The sequence below is a fragment of the Leopardus geoffroyi genome, chromosome D2 (assembly GCF_018350155.1).
Source record: "Leopardus geoffroyi isolate Oge1 chromosome D2, O.geoffroyi_Oge1_pat1.0, whole genome shotgun sequence".
Taxonomy (NCBI): Eukaryota; Metazoa; Chordata; class Mammalia; order Carnivora; family Felidae; genus Leopardus; species Leopardus geoffroyi.
Window position 1 is genome coordinate 88,426,103 of NC_059334.1, and position 16,349 is coordinate 88,442,451.

General features: G+C 45.5%; 1 protein-coding gene across 2 annotated transcripts; it reads left to right on the forward strand.

The window, feature by feature from the left end:
• Positions 1-1,973: 1,973 nt before the first annotated feature.
• Positions 1,974-15,215, forward strand: LOC123577280 (zinc finger protein 883-like). 2 transcript variants are annotated; one of them, XM_045439374.1, is made up of 5 exons: positions 1,974-2,092; positions 3,756-3,912; positions 10,580-10,706; positions 10,941-11,033; positions 12,899-15,215. In XM_045439374.1, the coding sequence occupies exons 2-5, from the start codon at positions 3,820-3,822 to the stop codon at positions 14,695-14,697; spliced, it is 2,112 nt and encodes a 703-aa protein (XP_045295330.1). In that variant the 5' UTR covers positions 1,974-2,092; positions 3,756-3,819; the 3' UTR covers positions 14,698-15,215. The 2 variants fall into 2 exon arrangements, with proteins under 2 accessions (XP_045295330.1, XP_045295331.1); XM_045439375.1 differs by lacking the exons at positions 1,974-2,092; positions 3,756-3,912 and adding an exon at positions 4,247-5,373.
• The last annotated feature ends 1,134 nt before the right edge of the window (positions 15,216-16,349 follow it).

The window sequence follows — 16,349 nt, forward strand, 5'->3', positions numbered from 1 at the left end:
GAGCCCGGGGGCAAGCCAGAGCGCCTGGGGCTTTAGGTCGGTGCCTGGCCCTTCGACGCCAAGGAACTGGGGATTGCCGCTGGGGCAGCGGCCTGGGGTTGTGACAGTTCCCTGCTTGAGCAGCAGAAGGTCTGGGACGGAGCTCCGGGGACCGGGACCGCGCAGACGGAGCGGGCTTCATCTCCTCCTCCGACCCAGGGACGTGCCCACGACGGAGCGCTCTCAGCCAGCTTGCCAGGTCCTCCAACCCTGTCATCGTGCAGAGCGGGGCGGGGCGCTCGGGGTCAGCCTGCCGCCGCCTGTGGGCGGTCCCCGGGCGCCCTCCCGGTCCGGGCGGGGCCTCCTGCGCCCCCGTGGAGAGTCGCGGTTCATCCATGTCGTGTGGGAGAGAAAGGGAGACGCGCTCAAAGTCGGCCGCAGCAGGCTGTGGAGACAGATGCTAAGTGTCCCGCCGCTTAAATTCCCGGGCTCGGGACCACTTACTAGCACAGCAACGTGTTGGTGCAAGTGAGAGTGGGTTAGGAAACCAGCACCGACCGCGCCGCTTTAGTCAACAGAGGTACACGCACCCCTCCGAATTCCCTCGCACCCTCGACACTGGACGCTGAGCATCCCGGGCCCCCCGTGGACCCCTGTCCCATTCTGCCGGCACCTCCCGCGGCAGGAGCCGCGCGGCGCACCGGCACCTGCCAGGCTCGCCTCAGCTTCCAGCACACGCCAGCGGATGGTGCCGTCAGCCGCGGTTTTGCAAACCCTCTCAGAGTCCTTGACGGTTCTTTCTGCCAAGCGCAAATATCGATCTATAGTCCACTTGTATTTGCAGAGTGCGCACGGGTCAGGGCAGAGGACGCCCCCACCGCGGCCTTGAGAGAGCAGCCCTGTCCACGTGCCCAGGTCCCAGGCGCAGAAACACGGAACTGTCTCTAAGTTTCCGTGTGAGGTCCCTAAATCATGCCAACGCTTTTTTTTTTTTTTTTTTTTTTTTTTGAAGCGGGGCAGAAGATGAAAAGCAGCGAATTTCTGTTGTGGAAAGAAAAGTAAACTTGTTCCAAAACAGATGTACTGGAGTTATTTTACAGGGCAATGGATATGGCGACATCACCCAAAGTTAAGTGGGGGAAAAGAGGCACCGAGGGCGGAGGCTGGACCACACTGTGACCTCCACACAGCACCGAGGCCCCCCTCTGCCTGCACCCTGTCTTGACGTCGCCTCGTGGCCCCTTGAAGCATGAGGTATAGTTCCTCCTGAACCTGTGCGCAATAAACTTCTCCATTTCCCTTTCCCCCGTGGTCTTTCGTTGAAGACTGACTCAATCCCAAACTCCAGGATCTGCTTTACAAATATTAATTTAACACTTGCCATATCTGTTTGTTAAGTACTTTAATAAAATGCAGATATTGTGGTAGTTCACTATTCATGCTTTAGTGTGCTTGTGGGGGAAAAAAAACCCCAGTGGGTTCTATAACCATTACCATAACATAGCTAGCAATTGAAGCTAACATTTCATGTGATGTAATGTTTCCTCCACATTAGACTTTTCCTATTTAGAGACAACATCTCTATCATTTGGTAAAATCAGGATCTGGGGCACCTGGGTGGCTCAGTTGGTTAAGAGTCTGACTTCAGCTCAGGTCAAGATCTCATGGTGTCTGTGCGCTGACAGCTTGCAGACTGGAACCTGTTTCGAATTCTGTGTCTCTTCTCTCTCTGCTCCTCTCCCGCTCACACTCTCTCTCTCTCTCAAAAACAAGTAAACAGTAAAAAACCTTTTCTTAAATGTCTTTCAAAGGAGTTAAAAAAAATCAGGAATTAATAAGGGACGAGAATCCCACGTTTGGCCACGTGGGTAGACCCCAACTCTCATCCATCACCTCACCTCCCAAAGCTCCTAATGGACAGAGCGCAGAGGTTTGTGGGAAATGTAGTCTCTCCGTTGCACAGACGTCTTCCCGCAGGGGACTCTGGGAGTCTTCCGGGCTCCCTCTGCGCACGTGCGGCCCCCGCCCCCTTCCGCCAGGAACTTCCGCTCCTGGCTCCTCTTTCGCCGCTGCCCCGAGGGCCCCAGGCTGGGGTCTGTGTCGGTCCCTGAAGGTTGGTGCGAGAGTGAAAGGGGAGCCCTGCGCCACTCGGGGACTGGGCGGGCGAGGGGGAGGGGTCGTCCCCTTGTTGGGAGCGGGAAGGTGGGTTGGTGACCCACGGCGAGACGGGATCCGGCTCGGGCTGTGCTTTCAGTGGTTGCTTGGTCAGGAGAAGGCGCACTGTAGAAGGCGCGGCGTGTGCCTCCGGGAGCTTGGCGGACTGGGTGGTCGAGTCCAAGAGGCAGCGAGGGCGGGGTGGGTCTGCAGAGGGTCAGCGAGCGTCGGGGGCTGCGGTCGGCGTCCTCGTTCCAGCGGTGTTCCCAACCGTGGTGGCGTTCGGTTTGCTCACCTGTAACGTGAGCGTATTGATGAGCAGTGAGATGTCGGCGATTCCCGGAGAGATCATCGTGAAATGTGTGCGCACCCGGGTCTCAGGGTGAGGCAGTTGTTGTATTTGCGGGGATTCTTGGCGTCTCCACAGCAGGCGGTGGCAGGGGTCAGGTCCCCCCCCCCCCGCCCTGCACTGTGTAGCGTTGTTGTATCCACATGACTCCTGAAACAGAATGCTACGGGTACCAGTGACAGTTACAACAAAGTTTTTTACAATGAGAGACAAGGCCGACCGATCGGGACCAACACTCTTGATAAGAGTGTGGCTCCGAACAGCCGGGGTACAGAGTTTTTAAAGCCGATCACATCGTTTTATCATTATCTGGGAACAGAACAGATAAACAGTTCCCAGATGAATCAGAAACAGTTATCGAATGAGGTGATTATTTTAGACTTTCTGCCGCTAAGTTGCAACCAGTGGATCTCCTTGACCTTGTCTCTGATGCTCTTTTTTGAGCTTTTGTTTCCTTCATTGGTAAAGCCTAATTCACAAGAGTATGAAGTATGATTTACAAGAATAAAAGCAAGGCTGTTATCTTTTGACTTTTAGTGTCAGAACAAAGTTGTTACCTTTCAAGCTAAGCGTTAGCTCTATAGTACAATTTAACCCTTACAGCGTGACCTTTTTGGTGATTTGTGTTGGCTGCCGGCTAAGCCGTGCATCCCTAACAGGCTAGCCCCAGGTGTCTTCACAAGATGATAGTGTTCCTGGAAGGTAACCGCTAGTGGAAAAGTCCTCTTCATCCTGTGTCTGGGTCACATGTGCTGAGCTGTGCTCCCTTTGACCAAAGCAAGTCGAATGGCAAAGCCCACGCCGGTGTTGAGGAAATGGTTACAGGGAAGCAGGTCATTGAGAACCATTACGGGAACAGTGTGCCACACAAGAAATGTACCTTAGGTTCTTTTCCTATAAAATCACAGGCCAAAAATGTTGAGTTGCAAGATGTATACTTTCCGTGAAGATAAGGTGTTTAAGCTACAGGTGTCCTCGTGGAAATGCAAATATGAAGCCCTGTGTGTATGTCTCTATTAATAGGAGCGTAGTTAAACCACTGTGGTTTAAATAAGCATCTTCAGAATTTTAAGTTAATTCTTACTAGTAACTGTTGATAAAATCAGTAGGATATGGGTGTTTTCAGTAACCAAGGATAAAGTGCATGTGCAGTTAATGGGCTTGGGGGTTCCCCTGCAATAGGGTGTTTCCTGCTGTTTCTCAAGGTGTGAGGTTCTGTTGTCTCACAGCAGGCAAACTCCCCCCCCCCCCCCTTGTTAATTGTCTTTTCTAGCTGTGTGTAGAGAGCCTCACACAAGAGAATCCAGGACCTAGGAGCAAGTCACCGCAGTCCTGTCATGACTCTGGTCCATTGGCCCTCTCTCCCAGCTATCCTCCCACAGTCCTCGGTGCGTTTCCAAGAGCAGCAGAACATGCAGAATTCATCTCTGGTGAGTGGTTTGTTTGCTTGCTCCTCAGCTTGTTTTACATCGTGCTTCGTGAGCTTTACGAAGGGCAGTTCATAAATTAAAATAGAAAAGTAGAAATAGGGGCGCCTGGGTGGCGCAGTCGGTTAAGCGTCCGACTTCAGCCAGGTCACGATCTCGCGGTCCGTGAGTTCGAGCCCCGCGTCGGGCTCTGGGCTGATGGCTCAGAGCCTGGAGCCTGTTTCCGATTCTGTGTCTCCCTCTCTCTCTGCCCCTCCCCCGTTCATGCTCTGTCTCTCTCTGTCCCAAAAATAAAATAAACGTTGAAAAAAAAAAAATTTGAAAAGTAGAAATAAGTGAAACTCAGCTTCTGGGAAAAATACCTAAACGTGGAAATGGTGGCATGTAGGTATGGACGGGTTCTATGACCTGAGAGTCCTCCAAGGTGAGTGCAGATTCGTCCCTGATTTCTCTTTCTGATGTCGTGGAGAAAAGATAGGCACATTTGTTATCTTTTCAGAATGGCCCCTTAGAGGAAAGTGTGCCACATTCTCATGGGACACGAAAGCTTGCAGGCACAGAAGTCCGAAACGGTGCCTTTGTCGGTCACGGAGATGGTGTTGTGGACAGCGTTTCACTGCCAACCTGTAAATCAACACGTCCAGCATTCTGCAGCGGTGTCGGTCACCTGGGGCTGGAACACGGCTTGCTCACTAAGGGTTTTCTGGAGTTGCGAAAGTAGCGTCCCAGACAGCTTTTGGAAGGCCCTACTTGATCCTCGGCTAAAACTTGGGATGTCTGGGGGACTGAATTGACTGCAGGTCCTTCAAATAAGTCTCCCCACGTTTCTGTCAGCTAGTCTGTCTGTGTAGGTTGTGGGGCTGACTGTTCAAAGTTGTATTTTTCTGACAAATATTTCCACTGCTGGTCTGCATCTTAACCTACTCAGTGTGGTCCCAATTCACGTCTTCTAAGTGAGGAAATAACCTACAACCTGCATTATCCACCTAGATTATAGTTAGACTCCGTGTACTGTGGGCGTTGCCTCACGTGAACGTTCTGCCGTAGTGACACTGCTCTCCAGGATCTTCTGGACAGTCTTGTCCGTTAGCTCCTGTGGCGGCCTGCCTGATGATTTCTTCTGCTTCCCTGAATTCTCCTGTGTGTTTCTTCTCCTGAACATCGCTCTCCAAGTGTTCAAATCTGGCCCCCATGTTCACACGATGCGGTTTTCCTTGACTTGTCTGGCCCTCTGTGGTTTGATAGCCTTGAGCATTTCTCTCCATCTTGGACCTCTTCCCCATCCTTTAGACCATAGGTCCAACTCCCCCGTGAGTGCGTCTTTTGTGGCTGTCCAGATGGCACCTCACACTGAGCGAGTCCCACCTGAAATCCATGCCGTCTTTTCTTCCCTTACATGTGATAGACCTTCCATTCACCAGTGACTCTAATGAGATTTCCCCTGGATGCCTCCTTCTCTCTCAGGTATAATCTCCTCTTACATGAAGACCCATGGGTTTGTTTTGTTAGTTTATCCAAAATCTGCATTGGTGCTCACAGACAAATGTAGTAACTGTCTGTTTTACATTGGAATTGTCCTTCTTGGAAAAATCTGAAGGATGTCTATGCCTGGTGATTGGGTTGGATCCCCTTGAGCTGTGCTACTAGCCAACATGTGTGGTGACAGCTTCAGGGGTCCGGTTGGAGAAAGTATTCAGGAGTCAGTGATACACGTTCAAACAAGTGTTAAGATGAAGATAGGCAAAGTATGAAACAAGGAGCTCAGATTTTTATAATTTTTACCTTTTATTTTTATAAATTTGTCAGTGATTCTATCTGTATTTTTTATTATCGTATAATTGAAATTGCTAGTTCAAAAATGAACTGTCATGTTTTCAACCCTGTTAAAGGATATTTAATTTTTCTGTTCCAGCTAATCATTTAAAAGAAACGAGTAAGGAAAAATGGATGTTTGCATCAACCATAAATAGAATTTTGGACTACAGTTTGGTGAAAAGTTGGTTAACTTTTTTTATTTTGATAACATATACATAACCTGGAGCACCTGAGTGGCTCAGTCGGTTAGGCATCTGACTCTTGATTTTGGCTCAGGTCATGATCTCACAGTTCATGGGTTCGAGCCCCATGTCAGGCTCTGCACTGACAGCATGGAGCCTGCTTAGGATTCTCTCCTTGCCCCCCTCTGTGCCCCTCCCCTGCTTGCACTCACTCCCTCTCTCAAAATAAATAAATAAACAGTATATATATATATACTCGAATTGGCCGTATGGACCATTGTAATTAAAAATGTCAGTTCAGTGGCATCAGTTTTAATCATCTTGTGCAACTATCTCCAGAATATTTTCACGTTTCCCAAATGAAGCTCTGCTCATTAAATACCAAGTACCTGTCCCCTCTAATTCAGCCCTTGGCAACCATGATTTTATTTTCTATGTCCATGAATTTGACTATTCTAGGGAGCCTCTATAGGTGAAGTCAGGCAATATTCATCTTTTCATGACTGACTCATTTTACTTAGTGTATTGTCTTCAGGGTTCAATTGTGTCACAGGATGCCATGGTTATAGCATGTTTGTTACTCCCTTGAGGTTGAGTTTAATTAGTCTTGACTCTCCAAGCATTTCTTACATTTTTTTCTGTAAAAATTGGAAGAGGCAACTTTTTCAGCCTTAAACAGTAACAGATAAAATGAGAAATCCTTTGAAAGTTTTTCAGTCCTACAGGTTCCCAAATTTATAGTCTCTCCCAATTTTCTTTCATTCCTGTTTGCACACTGAACTCTTTTTTTCCACCTGAGCTTATCACTTTTCCTATAGCATTTAACTAAAGGCAGCGACTAGTGCCTGATACTTACTACTAATGCTCTGTTTTCCCACCTTTTTTTCTAAAGCTTTAAATCCATATGGTAATCATCACTCATGTTACTTCAGTAACATTAGGTACATAAGTACCAGTGATCATAAGTAACACTGATCTGCTATTTAGCCCCTGGTATCATGGATCACCTTCCTCCCAGTTTCTTTGCACTGTTTGTTTCTGTCTGGTGATTATGCCGATTCATTACCAGTTAGGTCCACAACAAAGGTTTCATTCTTTCTTATGCTACCTATCCATCACGGATCAGTTTTGCTTTTTATCCTTTTTGTCTCATTCAGTATCCCAGACAGAGGAGCACTTTTTTTTTACTGTAACATTGTTGGTCCTGTGACAGAGGGAGGACATGGTGATCTATGCATGGCTCTTCCAGCTTCTGCTTAGAAGTGACATGTGTCACTTCCATTGACTTGTTCTTGTTCAGTGCCAGGTACATGGAAGAATATAGATCTGTTTATGTGAGTTCCACCTCCAAGGGATATTAATCCTTTTGCAGAGAAGGGCACCTCAGGGAGTACTGTGGACTGCATTGTATTCCCCCAGAATTTGTATATTGAATGCCAGCCCTAACTGCCAATGTGACTGCATTTGGAGATCAAGCCTTTAGAAAGTAATTATTGTTAAATGAGGTCCTAATGGTGGGGCCCTAATCTGATAGGGTTGGTGGCCTTATGAAAAGAGGAAGAGGAGAGATTTTTATTCCTCCGCCATGAGAAACCAGCAGGAGAGTGACCATCTGCAAGCCAGGAGGATGGTCTGTACCCGGCACAGAACTGGCTGACACCTGACCTTGGATGTCTCAGCCTCCAGAAATCTGAGAAAAATTTGCTTACACAAGAATTTTTTTTAATGTTTATTTATTTTTGAAAGAGACAGAGTGTGAGCGGGGGGGTGGGGGGCGGCCGAGAGAGAGAGAGAGAGAGAGAGAGAGAGAGAGAGAGAGGGAGTCACAGAATCCGAAGCAGACTCCAGGCTCGCTCAGAGCTGTCAGCACACGGACCAACGTGGGGCCCGAACGCACGAGCCATGAGATCATGACCTGAGCCGAAGTTGGAAGCTTAACCAACTGAGCCACCCAGGTGCCCCAAGAAATTTGCTTTTGAATCCATCTAGTCTAGGGTATTTGTTATGTCAGCCAGAGCTGACTGATAAGGGAGAGACACTAAATTTTGGTGAACAGAAGTATAACCTACCACGGTCTCTGTCTATTCTTACTTAATCTTCTCTATGAACTTTTAAATTAGCTTGTCTGTATCTAAGGATGTGTTGTTTATTAGGATAATATTACATGAATTTCCTGATTATTAACTTACTGAGAATTGATATCTTTTTGATGTAGATCTTCCTACTTGTGAATATGGTGTCTTTCATTTATTAGTTCTTGTAGCCTTCATATTTTTTTCTCCCATAGCTTTGTATGTGTTCTGTTAATGTATTGATATATATTCTGCTTTTTGTTGTTGTTATAGTATGAATGTTTTTGTATGTATGAAGACATTATTTTTATAATCTACAGTTTATAGAATTTTCTTATAGAAAATTCTTTTCTTTGGGACGCCTGGGTGGTGATTAAGTGTCCAGTTCTTGATTTTGGCTCAGGTCATGATCTCACAGTTGGTGGGACAGAGTCGGGCCTGCTGGTGTGCTCTCCTTGTCTCTCTGTCTGTCTCTCTGTCTCTCTGTCTTTCTCTCTGTCTGTCTGTCTCTCTGTCTGTCTCTCTCTGCCCCCTCCTGATTGTGTGTGCACTATCTCTTTTTCTGTCTCAAACTTAAAAAAGAAAATTAGTTTCTTTCTATAGAATAGTTCTCATAGGATTCTTTTGAGTTTTCTACATATAAATTATATTTAAATTATGACCGTTTTTACAACTATTTATCTCTTTTCAATTGCATTGACTGTTACCACTTGTAAATTGTTGAATAATTGTGGTGGGAGAGCACCTTTATACTCCAGTATTTCCTCATGAAGTGTGATGCTGCCTCTGGGGTAAGACATACACATTTAATCATTTTAAGGAAGAATCCTCTAAATCCCCTTTGGTTAATGGTTATTATTACAAATGGGAGAATATTTTGTAGGTACCTGCTTAGTGTCTATTTGAATCATCATAGGACTTTTCAGAAACGTGAATATGATGACGTGTATTAATAGATTCCTTAGCATGGAGGTTATTTCTATTCCTGGAATAATCTCTAGAAATTTTCTCTGTGTCGTGGTGTCTCTCTCTTTCTCTGACAGTCAGCATTGGTGTGTCCTAAAACACGGTACCTGTTCCTTTCTCCTTTCAAAGTCTTAGGTTCTCTGTGAGCCGTTCCATTCACTCTGATGGCTTCAGCTACTACTAAAATTCTGCTGCTTCCCCAGTGTTTATTTTCAGCTTGGATCTCTCCTGAGCTCTAGATCATGTATCCAGTTGCCAGTATGACATCCCTGCGTACGCACAGACTTCAGTCATGCTGTGTCCAAAATCTGTGTCTCTTGTGCACACTCTGTGCCCTATTTTATTTCATCTTATAGCACCAGCATGTATCTAGCTGGTCATGGCAGACAGCCGGGTTCTGTCTTCACCCTTCTGAGAACAAATTAGAACCAACTTGTGTTCCTGCTTTCTTTTCGTTTTTGCTTTGTAGGATTAGTACCCTATTCTGTAATTTTATTGCTCTGTATCCTGTAACCCCAAGTTTGTCCTCTGTCACTCTCTTCTAAGCTCTTTCCCATCCTGCTTCTAGGGGAGGACTGTTAAAATGCAAATCTGGCCGTGTAACTTACCTCTTCTTACTGGCCCCTCATTATTGACACCCTGTGGTTTAGGAAGTAGGAGGTACTCACACTGGGGAGGACAGAAGCAACCCTTTGGGATAAGGAGGAAATATTCAAATGTGTCTGTACATGCTTTTAATGTATAAGTAATAAAAACAACAGTGAGTGCATCCAATTTGTTGTGTTGGAATTAGGTCAGATATTTAAACGCAGAACTATAGGGGCGCCTGGGTGGCTTATCAGTTAAGTGTCTGACTTCAGCTCAGGTCATGATCTCGCAGTCTGTGAGTTCGAGCCCTGCGTCAGGCTCTGTGCTGACAGCTCAGAGTCTGGAGCCTGCTTCGGATTCTGTGTCTCCCTCTCTCTCTGCCCCTCCCCCACTTGCACTCTGTCTCCCTCTCTCTCTCAAAAAAAATTTTTTTTTAAATGCAAACTATAATCTGTTCCTTAAATACCTTTACTGCCTTTATGTCTCGTCACAGCCTAGGAGCAACCATTTGGACATGGTGCTGTTTGTACTTCCTTTAATGTAGCATGTGTACCTGTTGCCCTCGTGACTTCTACTGTAGTCTCATAATTATGAGAATATGTTGTTCACATTAAACAGCTAATGCATTTGGCTCTTCAGGGAAGTGTGATTGGATGGCACAAGGGCAGCTGTTTTCTTCTTTCTTACTCTTGTCTACATTAAACACGTCTAACCTAGTTTATCTAGTGCATTACTGCAGGTGTATGTTTACACTAAGGCCTCCATACCAGGTCATACACACCTTTGGGGAGCACAGTTACCTTTTCGTCTCTAGTAGCAAGGACGGTTCCAGATTGACAAGGGAAACTTCATGATTGTACTTTTAGGGATTAAAGAGTTAACATGGGTAGGATAGTTCTACTGTGGATTCGCTTTAGCCCATGGTATAGAGTACAAAGCATGGTGTATTCTGTATAAGACAAAACACACAAAAAAGAATGAACTCCCAGACTTGTTCTTCTGATCCCAGCTGATCCCTTGAATTGAGACATGTGTCATTCATTACAGGGGTTGGTGTCGTTTGAGGATGTGGCTGTGAACTTCACCTGGGAGGAGTGGCAGGACCTGGATGATGCCCAGCGGACCCTGTACAGGGTTGTGATGCTGGAGACCTACCGTAGCCTGGTGTCACTGGGTGAGTGAAAGTGTCTTAGTGTCCTAGCACTGCTTTCTTCATTGGTAAACGTGCAAACTGTTTATGAGGTTAAATGCTACTTAGGTTTAAGATTCGAGGCCCAGAAGAACGTGGGTGTTCACCTCTCTAATCAGAGGTTCAGATCGGCCGTTCGTTGCACGATTCTTGACGCTGTGCTCCTGTCATTCTTTAAAACAGTTTGGTAAAAGCCCCCCCTTTATTTCTGATCAACAGGGCACTGCATTACCAAACCTGAGGTGATCGTCAAGTTGGAGCAAGGAGCAGAGCCGTGGACAGTAGAGGAACCCCTAGAGCAGAGCCTCCCAGGTCTGTCAGTGCATACTGGGCAGGGGTCTGGGAAGGGGAGAGCATAGCAGGTGTTGGCCGTGCTGGGTTGTTTTTTACCCGTGCTTTTCCTAGGTTCAGACATGCTCTATTTAGTCTCCAAAGATGCTTCTTATGTATAAACCACCCCCATCTTTTTTTCTATTTTCTTAGTCTTACCCAAAATCCAGTCTTTACCTGCCTCCTCTTCGAATGTTTTTCTTTGTTAGCCACTGTCTGTAGGTTGTAAGATGCCCTCCTTTCCTCCATCCTCATGCACTAGTTTTTTTCAGACATTTATTTATATACTCATTATTCTTTCAACAAGTGTTAAGCAAGCGCTAGTCATTTTGTAATTATGGGGATAACGACAGTAATCAAACAAGTGCACTCCTTTCTAGGTGGTTACCAGTTATTGAGTCAGCACGAAACACATATACGACATACGAAGTACATGTGAAGTAGTGGGATAACCCGCACAGATGTCACCGTGACAGAAAATGGGGTGTGCCATTTTAGTAAGGAAGCCCAGGGAAAGTGGTTTTGGGGTGATTCATTATTAAGACTGTACTTTGGGATAGCTTAAGTTTAAAGTGGCGATTTACCAAATTTGACAGTATAACATATAGGTGGATATAATATCTGGAGTAGAAATTGGACATCACTATTACAAGGTACAAGTTAGAAAAATTGTTAAAGGCAGAGGATTAGAGGAGGTTGCCCAGGGAGTTGTTAAGAAAAGAAGGGGAGCCCAGGACCAAGCGTTGTCAACCATGGCATCACAGGTGGCAGGAAGGTGTGGAGAACCATGCACAGTGTGGAAAGGGGCAGTCCATGGCATGGGAGGAGAATCTGGAGAACGTGTGTCCTCGAGGCCAGTGGAGCCCGGGGTTTCAGGGTGCAGTTGCTTACGCTACATCATTCTGAAACAATGACCCATACACGGACTCCATTTTCGCTGAAACTAGGACACGTGCAAAACTCCAGAATGCAAAACACAAGCCTTTAGAAACTGCACATTGTCAAGTAGGGCTGCATATACCAGGAAGTGGGGTGGGGATGCCAGGGTTTTTGACTTAAGAAGGAGCCAGAAAGAGGTTTTCCAATGATGGTGGGCACAGCCTGGGTTGCAGAGCTTAAACCCTTTAGGCCAGCAGGGAGAGGTAGCCCAGTGTGGAGGATTGGAGCTCTCTGTACCTGTTATGGTTGTGAGAAGCCAAGCATGCTGGGTTTAATTAGGAATTAGCCGGAAGCGGTCTCTGGCTGGCATGGAGAAGGAGAGATGATGCCTTTGAAAAACCCCACGGATGCCCAGGGAAAGGTGAAAAAGCAAAGAAATGTGGGAACAAATCCTTGTTCGTAAGCAACATCCCTGCTGAGATGACAGAAGAATGGCTCTGTACTGCATCCTAAAGTGGCGGATCCAGGAAGACCTTGTCGTCTTCAAAGCTGAGTGATGAGAAAAGGCCCAGCACAAGTGACCTACAGTTATTGTGAGAGAAAGCGGGAAATGGAACAGGAACACAAATGGCAGATGAAGAGAAGTCAGCTGAACACTAAGACTAGGGAATAGGTGAATATTGTGACCAATGGTTTCCTCATGGATTCAAAAAGGAAAAAAAAACGATAAAAAAGCAAAACCAACAAATAAATACAACCATGGTCTGACAGTAGAGAATCTGTTGGTGTAACTTGTTACATTATTTCATTAAAAAGAAAAATCATATACTTATCATAATCATACCCATTTTAACTCTGTAAAATTCTTATCCTACGCGATGGAAAGAAACTTCTCCATTTTTACATGAACATTCCGTAAGAAATGCTTAGGTGTGGTTCATACATATGGTTACTTTGTCTCATTTTAGATGTCCAGACTGCAGGTGACCTGATGGAGACTGGCCAGGAGTATCAGAGCAGACTTTTGTGGCAAGTTGGATTGGCCAACTATGAAACGTCAACGAAGGAGAGAACCAGTTTGGGAAAAACACTTAATTTGAGTGCAGCCGACGTTTCAAAACTGATTGTAAATAACGGAAGCTACTCAGGAGTGAAGCCAGAGTTGTTTAATGTGTGTCAGAACACGTTTCTCCCTGGTGAGCCTGGTGGGATGCGTGTTGGAGAGAATGCCGAGGAATGTCATACAACTGGGAGCCCCCTCAGGTGTGCCGAGTGTCCTAGTTGTCATCCGAGGAATCAGACTTTGCGGCAGCCTCTTGAATTTAGTGGGCAAGGGAAAGACTTCAACAAGGGGGCAACACTCTGTACCTATAGGAGAGCTCACATGGGAGAGACTGCCTGTAGGTATAATGAACATCGGGAAGCCTGTGGTAAGTCAGCTGTCACTGCCCAAGAGAGAACTCACATAGGGGAGAATCACTGTGGATGTAACAAATGGAGGAACGCTTTTTGTGAGAAACCAACACAGTTGCATCTTGGTCTAGCCGATTTCGAGGAGCAACGCCATAAACGTGATCAAAGTGGGGGTAATTTCAGCAAGAAATCACACCTCACTCAGCTTTCGAGAACTCCGTTAGAAGAGAGAACTTTTGAATGTGATGTATGTGCTAAAACTTTCTACAAGAGGTCTAATCTCAGTAAACATCGGAAAATACACACAGGAGAGAAACCCTATAAATGTAGCGAGTGTGAGAAGACCTTCATTAGTAAAACAGTTCTTACAGTACATCGGAGGACTCATACAGGGGAGAAGCCCTATGCATGTGTCGAATGTGAGAAATCTTTCTGCCATAAGTCACACCTGACTGTTCATCAGAGAATCCACACAGGGGAAAAGCCGTATGAATGTTATGAATGTGGGAAATCCTTCCCTGTGAAAACAAAACTCACCGTACATCTGAGAACGCACACAGGGGAGAAGCCCTATGGATGTAATGAATGTAGGAAATCCTTTTACCAGAAGTCAGCCCTCACCATACATCAGAAGATTCACAATAGGGAGACACATCATGAATGCAACGACTGTGGTAAGACATTCCATAAGAAGTCAGTTCTCACTGCACATCAGAGAACTCATACAGGAGAGAGACCTTATGAATGTAAACAGTGTGGGAAATGCTTTGGCCATCGCCCAGCTCTCACTGTACATCAGAGAACTCACACAAGAGACAAACCTTATAAATGTAACGAATGTGGGAAATCCTTTTGTGTGAAGCCAAAACTCACTGTGCATCTGAGACTTCACACAGGTGAGAAGCCCTTTGAATGTAAGGAGTGTGGGAAAACTTTCTACCAGAAGTCAAAACTCACTGTACACCAGAGAACTCACACTGGTGAGAAACCTTATGAATGTAATGAATGTCGGAAAACCTTTTGTGAGAAGTCAACCCTCAATAGGCATCAGAGAACTCACAGGGGAGAGAAACCTTATGGATGTAAAGAATGTAGGAAAACTTTCTACCAGAAATCAGCCCTCACTGTTCATCAGAGAACTCACACAGGAGAGAAACCCTATGAATGTAATGATTGTGGAAAAACCTTCTGTCAGAAATCACACCTCAGCAAACATTTGAGAACTCACACAGGGGAGAAGTCATGTGTGGCAGAGACTGGCTGTATGTATACCAAAACTCACTTTCTCTTTGTGTTGGGCACACAGTTAGCCTACATTTCTCAGCCTCCCTTTGTTGTGGGTGGGACCACGTAACTGAGTTCTGGCCAAGAGAATATGAACACACTTCTAAGCCTGGCCACAAAAAAACCCAAAAACCAAAAAAACAACATGCATCTGCTGAGTTTTTTAATTCCCTGTGCTCCTGAAGTGCAGATGACACACAGGTTTGTCTTCAAAGCCATAGAGTGAAGATTGCAACCATGACCTCAGGCAGAAAGAATTGATTGTGGAGGGCAGAAATCTTTCCATCTCTACCTCAGAAATCCTCACTTGTACTTTACCTGAGTGAGAACCCTTCTATGTGTGACCTGACTACAGCACTACCAGTCTGTTGTAGCCAGTTCACTTCATGAATTTCTGAATTTGTGGCAGGCTTCTGTTGAAGTTACCAGTCCTTGTGTAGGAAACTCACAGAGGAAAGAACCTGTGTTTTCATCTTTCAACCCTAAGTCAGAAATCATAGGAAGAAATAATGCAGTAAATGTAGGAATACCTTTATTGGTCAGAGATAGCTCATTGAACAGTGAGAATAAAGTAAAACCTGATAAATACCTATTGTGTCCAAATTTTCAACTGAATGTCTGACTTTGTGTCTATCAGAGAATTTCTCATTAAGGGAAAACTATCAGGTTAGGTAATGTGGATGAAAATTTCAGATAGAAATGGTACCGTATTGAAAAAAATTCTTGAACTAGACGACCATTGGTTCTCTGCTGCAGGTGATTTTGCCTTCAAGGGGATATTTGGCAACACTAATGGTACTAGCATGGTGTCAATTCTGCCTTTTTCTATACAAGGTAGTTACAGGGCCTATGAAGATTCTAAGGGGTAGAGAAATAGGCTCCACCTTTCGATGTAAGAGCACCTTAAATAGTATGTGGGATGGGACATAGTAGTGTGGCCATCTTTAGAAAATGCAATAGGACACTGTCCACTTTATGACCCCCGAGTTCACATTGCTCACACATGTAATCTGTACTATACAATTAAAGGACCTCAATTTATAAAGCTGTTTAGCTCAAAATGTAGGGCCTCATCATCTGTATCTGGTCTACATGCACATAGTCTTTTTGGACACAGTCCCTTCTCTGTGACTTAGTCTGAAAACCTAGGACCTGATGTGACTAGTTATGTGCCCTGCACACACTCAACACACAATGGTAGCCCAGAGATGAGGGATTCACTGATGGTCCATTCGAGGGAGAGGAACTGGGAGGCACTTAGCCTCCCATACACAGAAACTGAAATCTGGCAGGGCACACCATCAGTTCCTTAATTAGGATGCAGCGGTATTGGGAATGACTTTAGGGCTCTGGACTCTGCACTCCGTCACCTCTCTTCTGCATGACCTAGCCTCATTTATTCATTTTGCTATCTAGTTTCTTCAGTTCTGGTTCCTGCCCAGAGGGCTCTTCTCATTTGAACTGTTTCTAAAACTTGTGTTTCAAATTGATTTCATGCCTTTAAGCAAGTTTTTGGATTTCTGATAAATTATAATGTAGTCCACTAGGTGAAAGCCACCCCTGTATTTCTGGAACAGGATCCACTCCACCTCGAACTGAGAGATGTGGGGACAGTGCTACTATTTATCATCTGTCGTAAGGGTTTACAAGGCACACTCTTTAGAGTCTCAAGAAAAGGGTCTTAGAGCAACACCCTTGGTCTGAGATTCGCTCTGAGGCTCC

Coding starts and splice junctions, on each gene's coding strand:
- LOC123577280 (XM_045439374.1), top strand. CDS start 3,820: ATGACTCTGGTCCATTGGCCCTCTCTCCCAGCTATCCTCCCACAGTCC. Junction 3,913..10,579: donor ACATGCAGAATTCATCTCTG/GTGAGTGGTTTG, acceptor CATTCATTACAG/GGGTTGGTGTCGTTTGAGGA. Junction 11,034..12,898: donor CCTAGAGCAGAGCCTCCCAG/GTCTGTCAGTGC, acceptor GTCTCATTTTAG/ATGTCCAGACTGCAGGTGAC.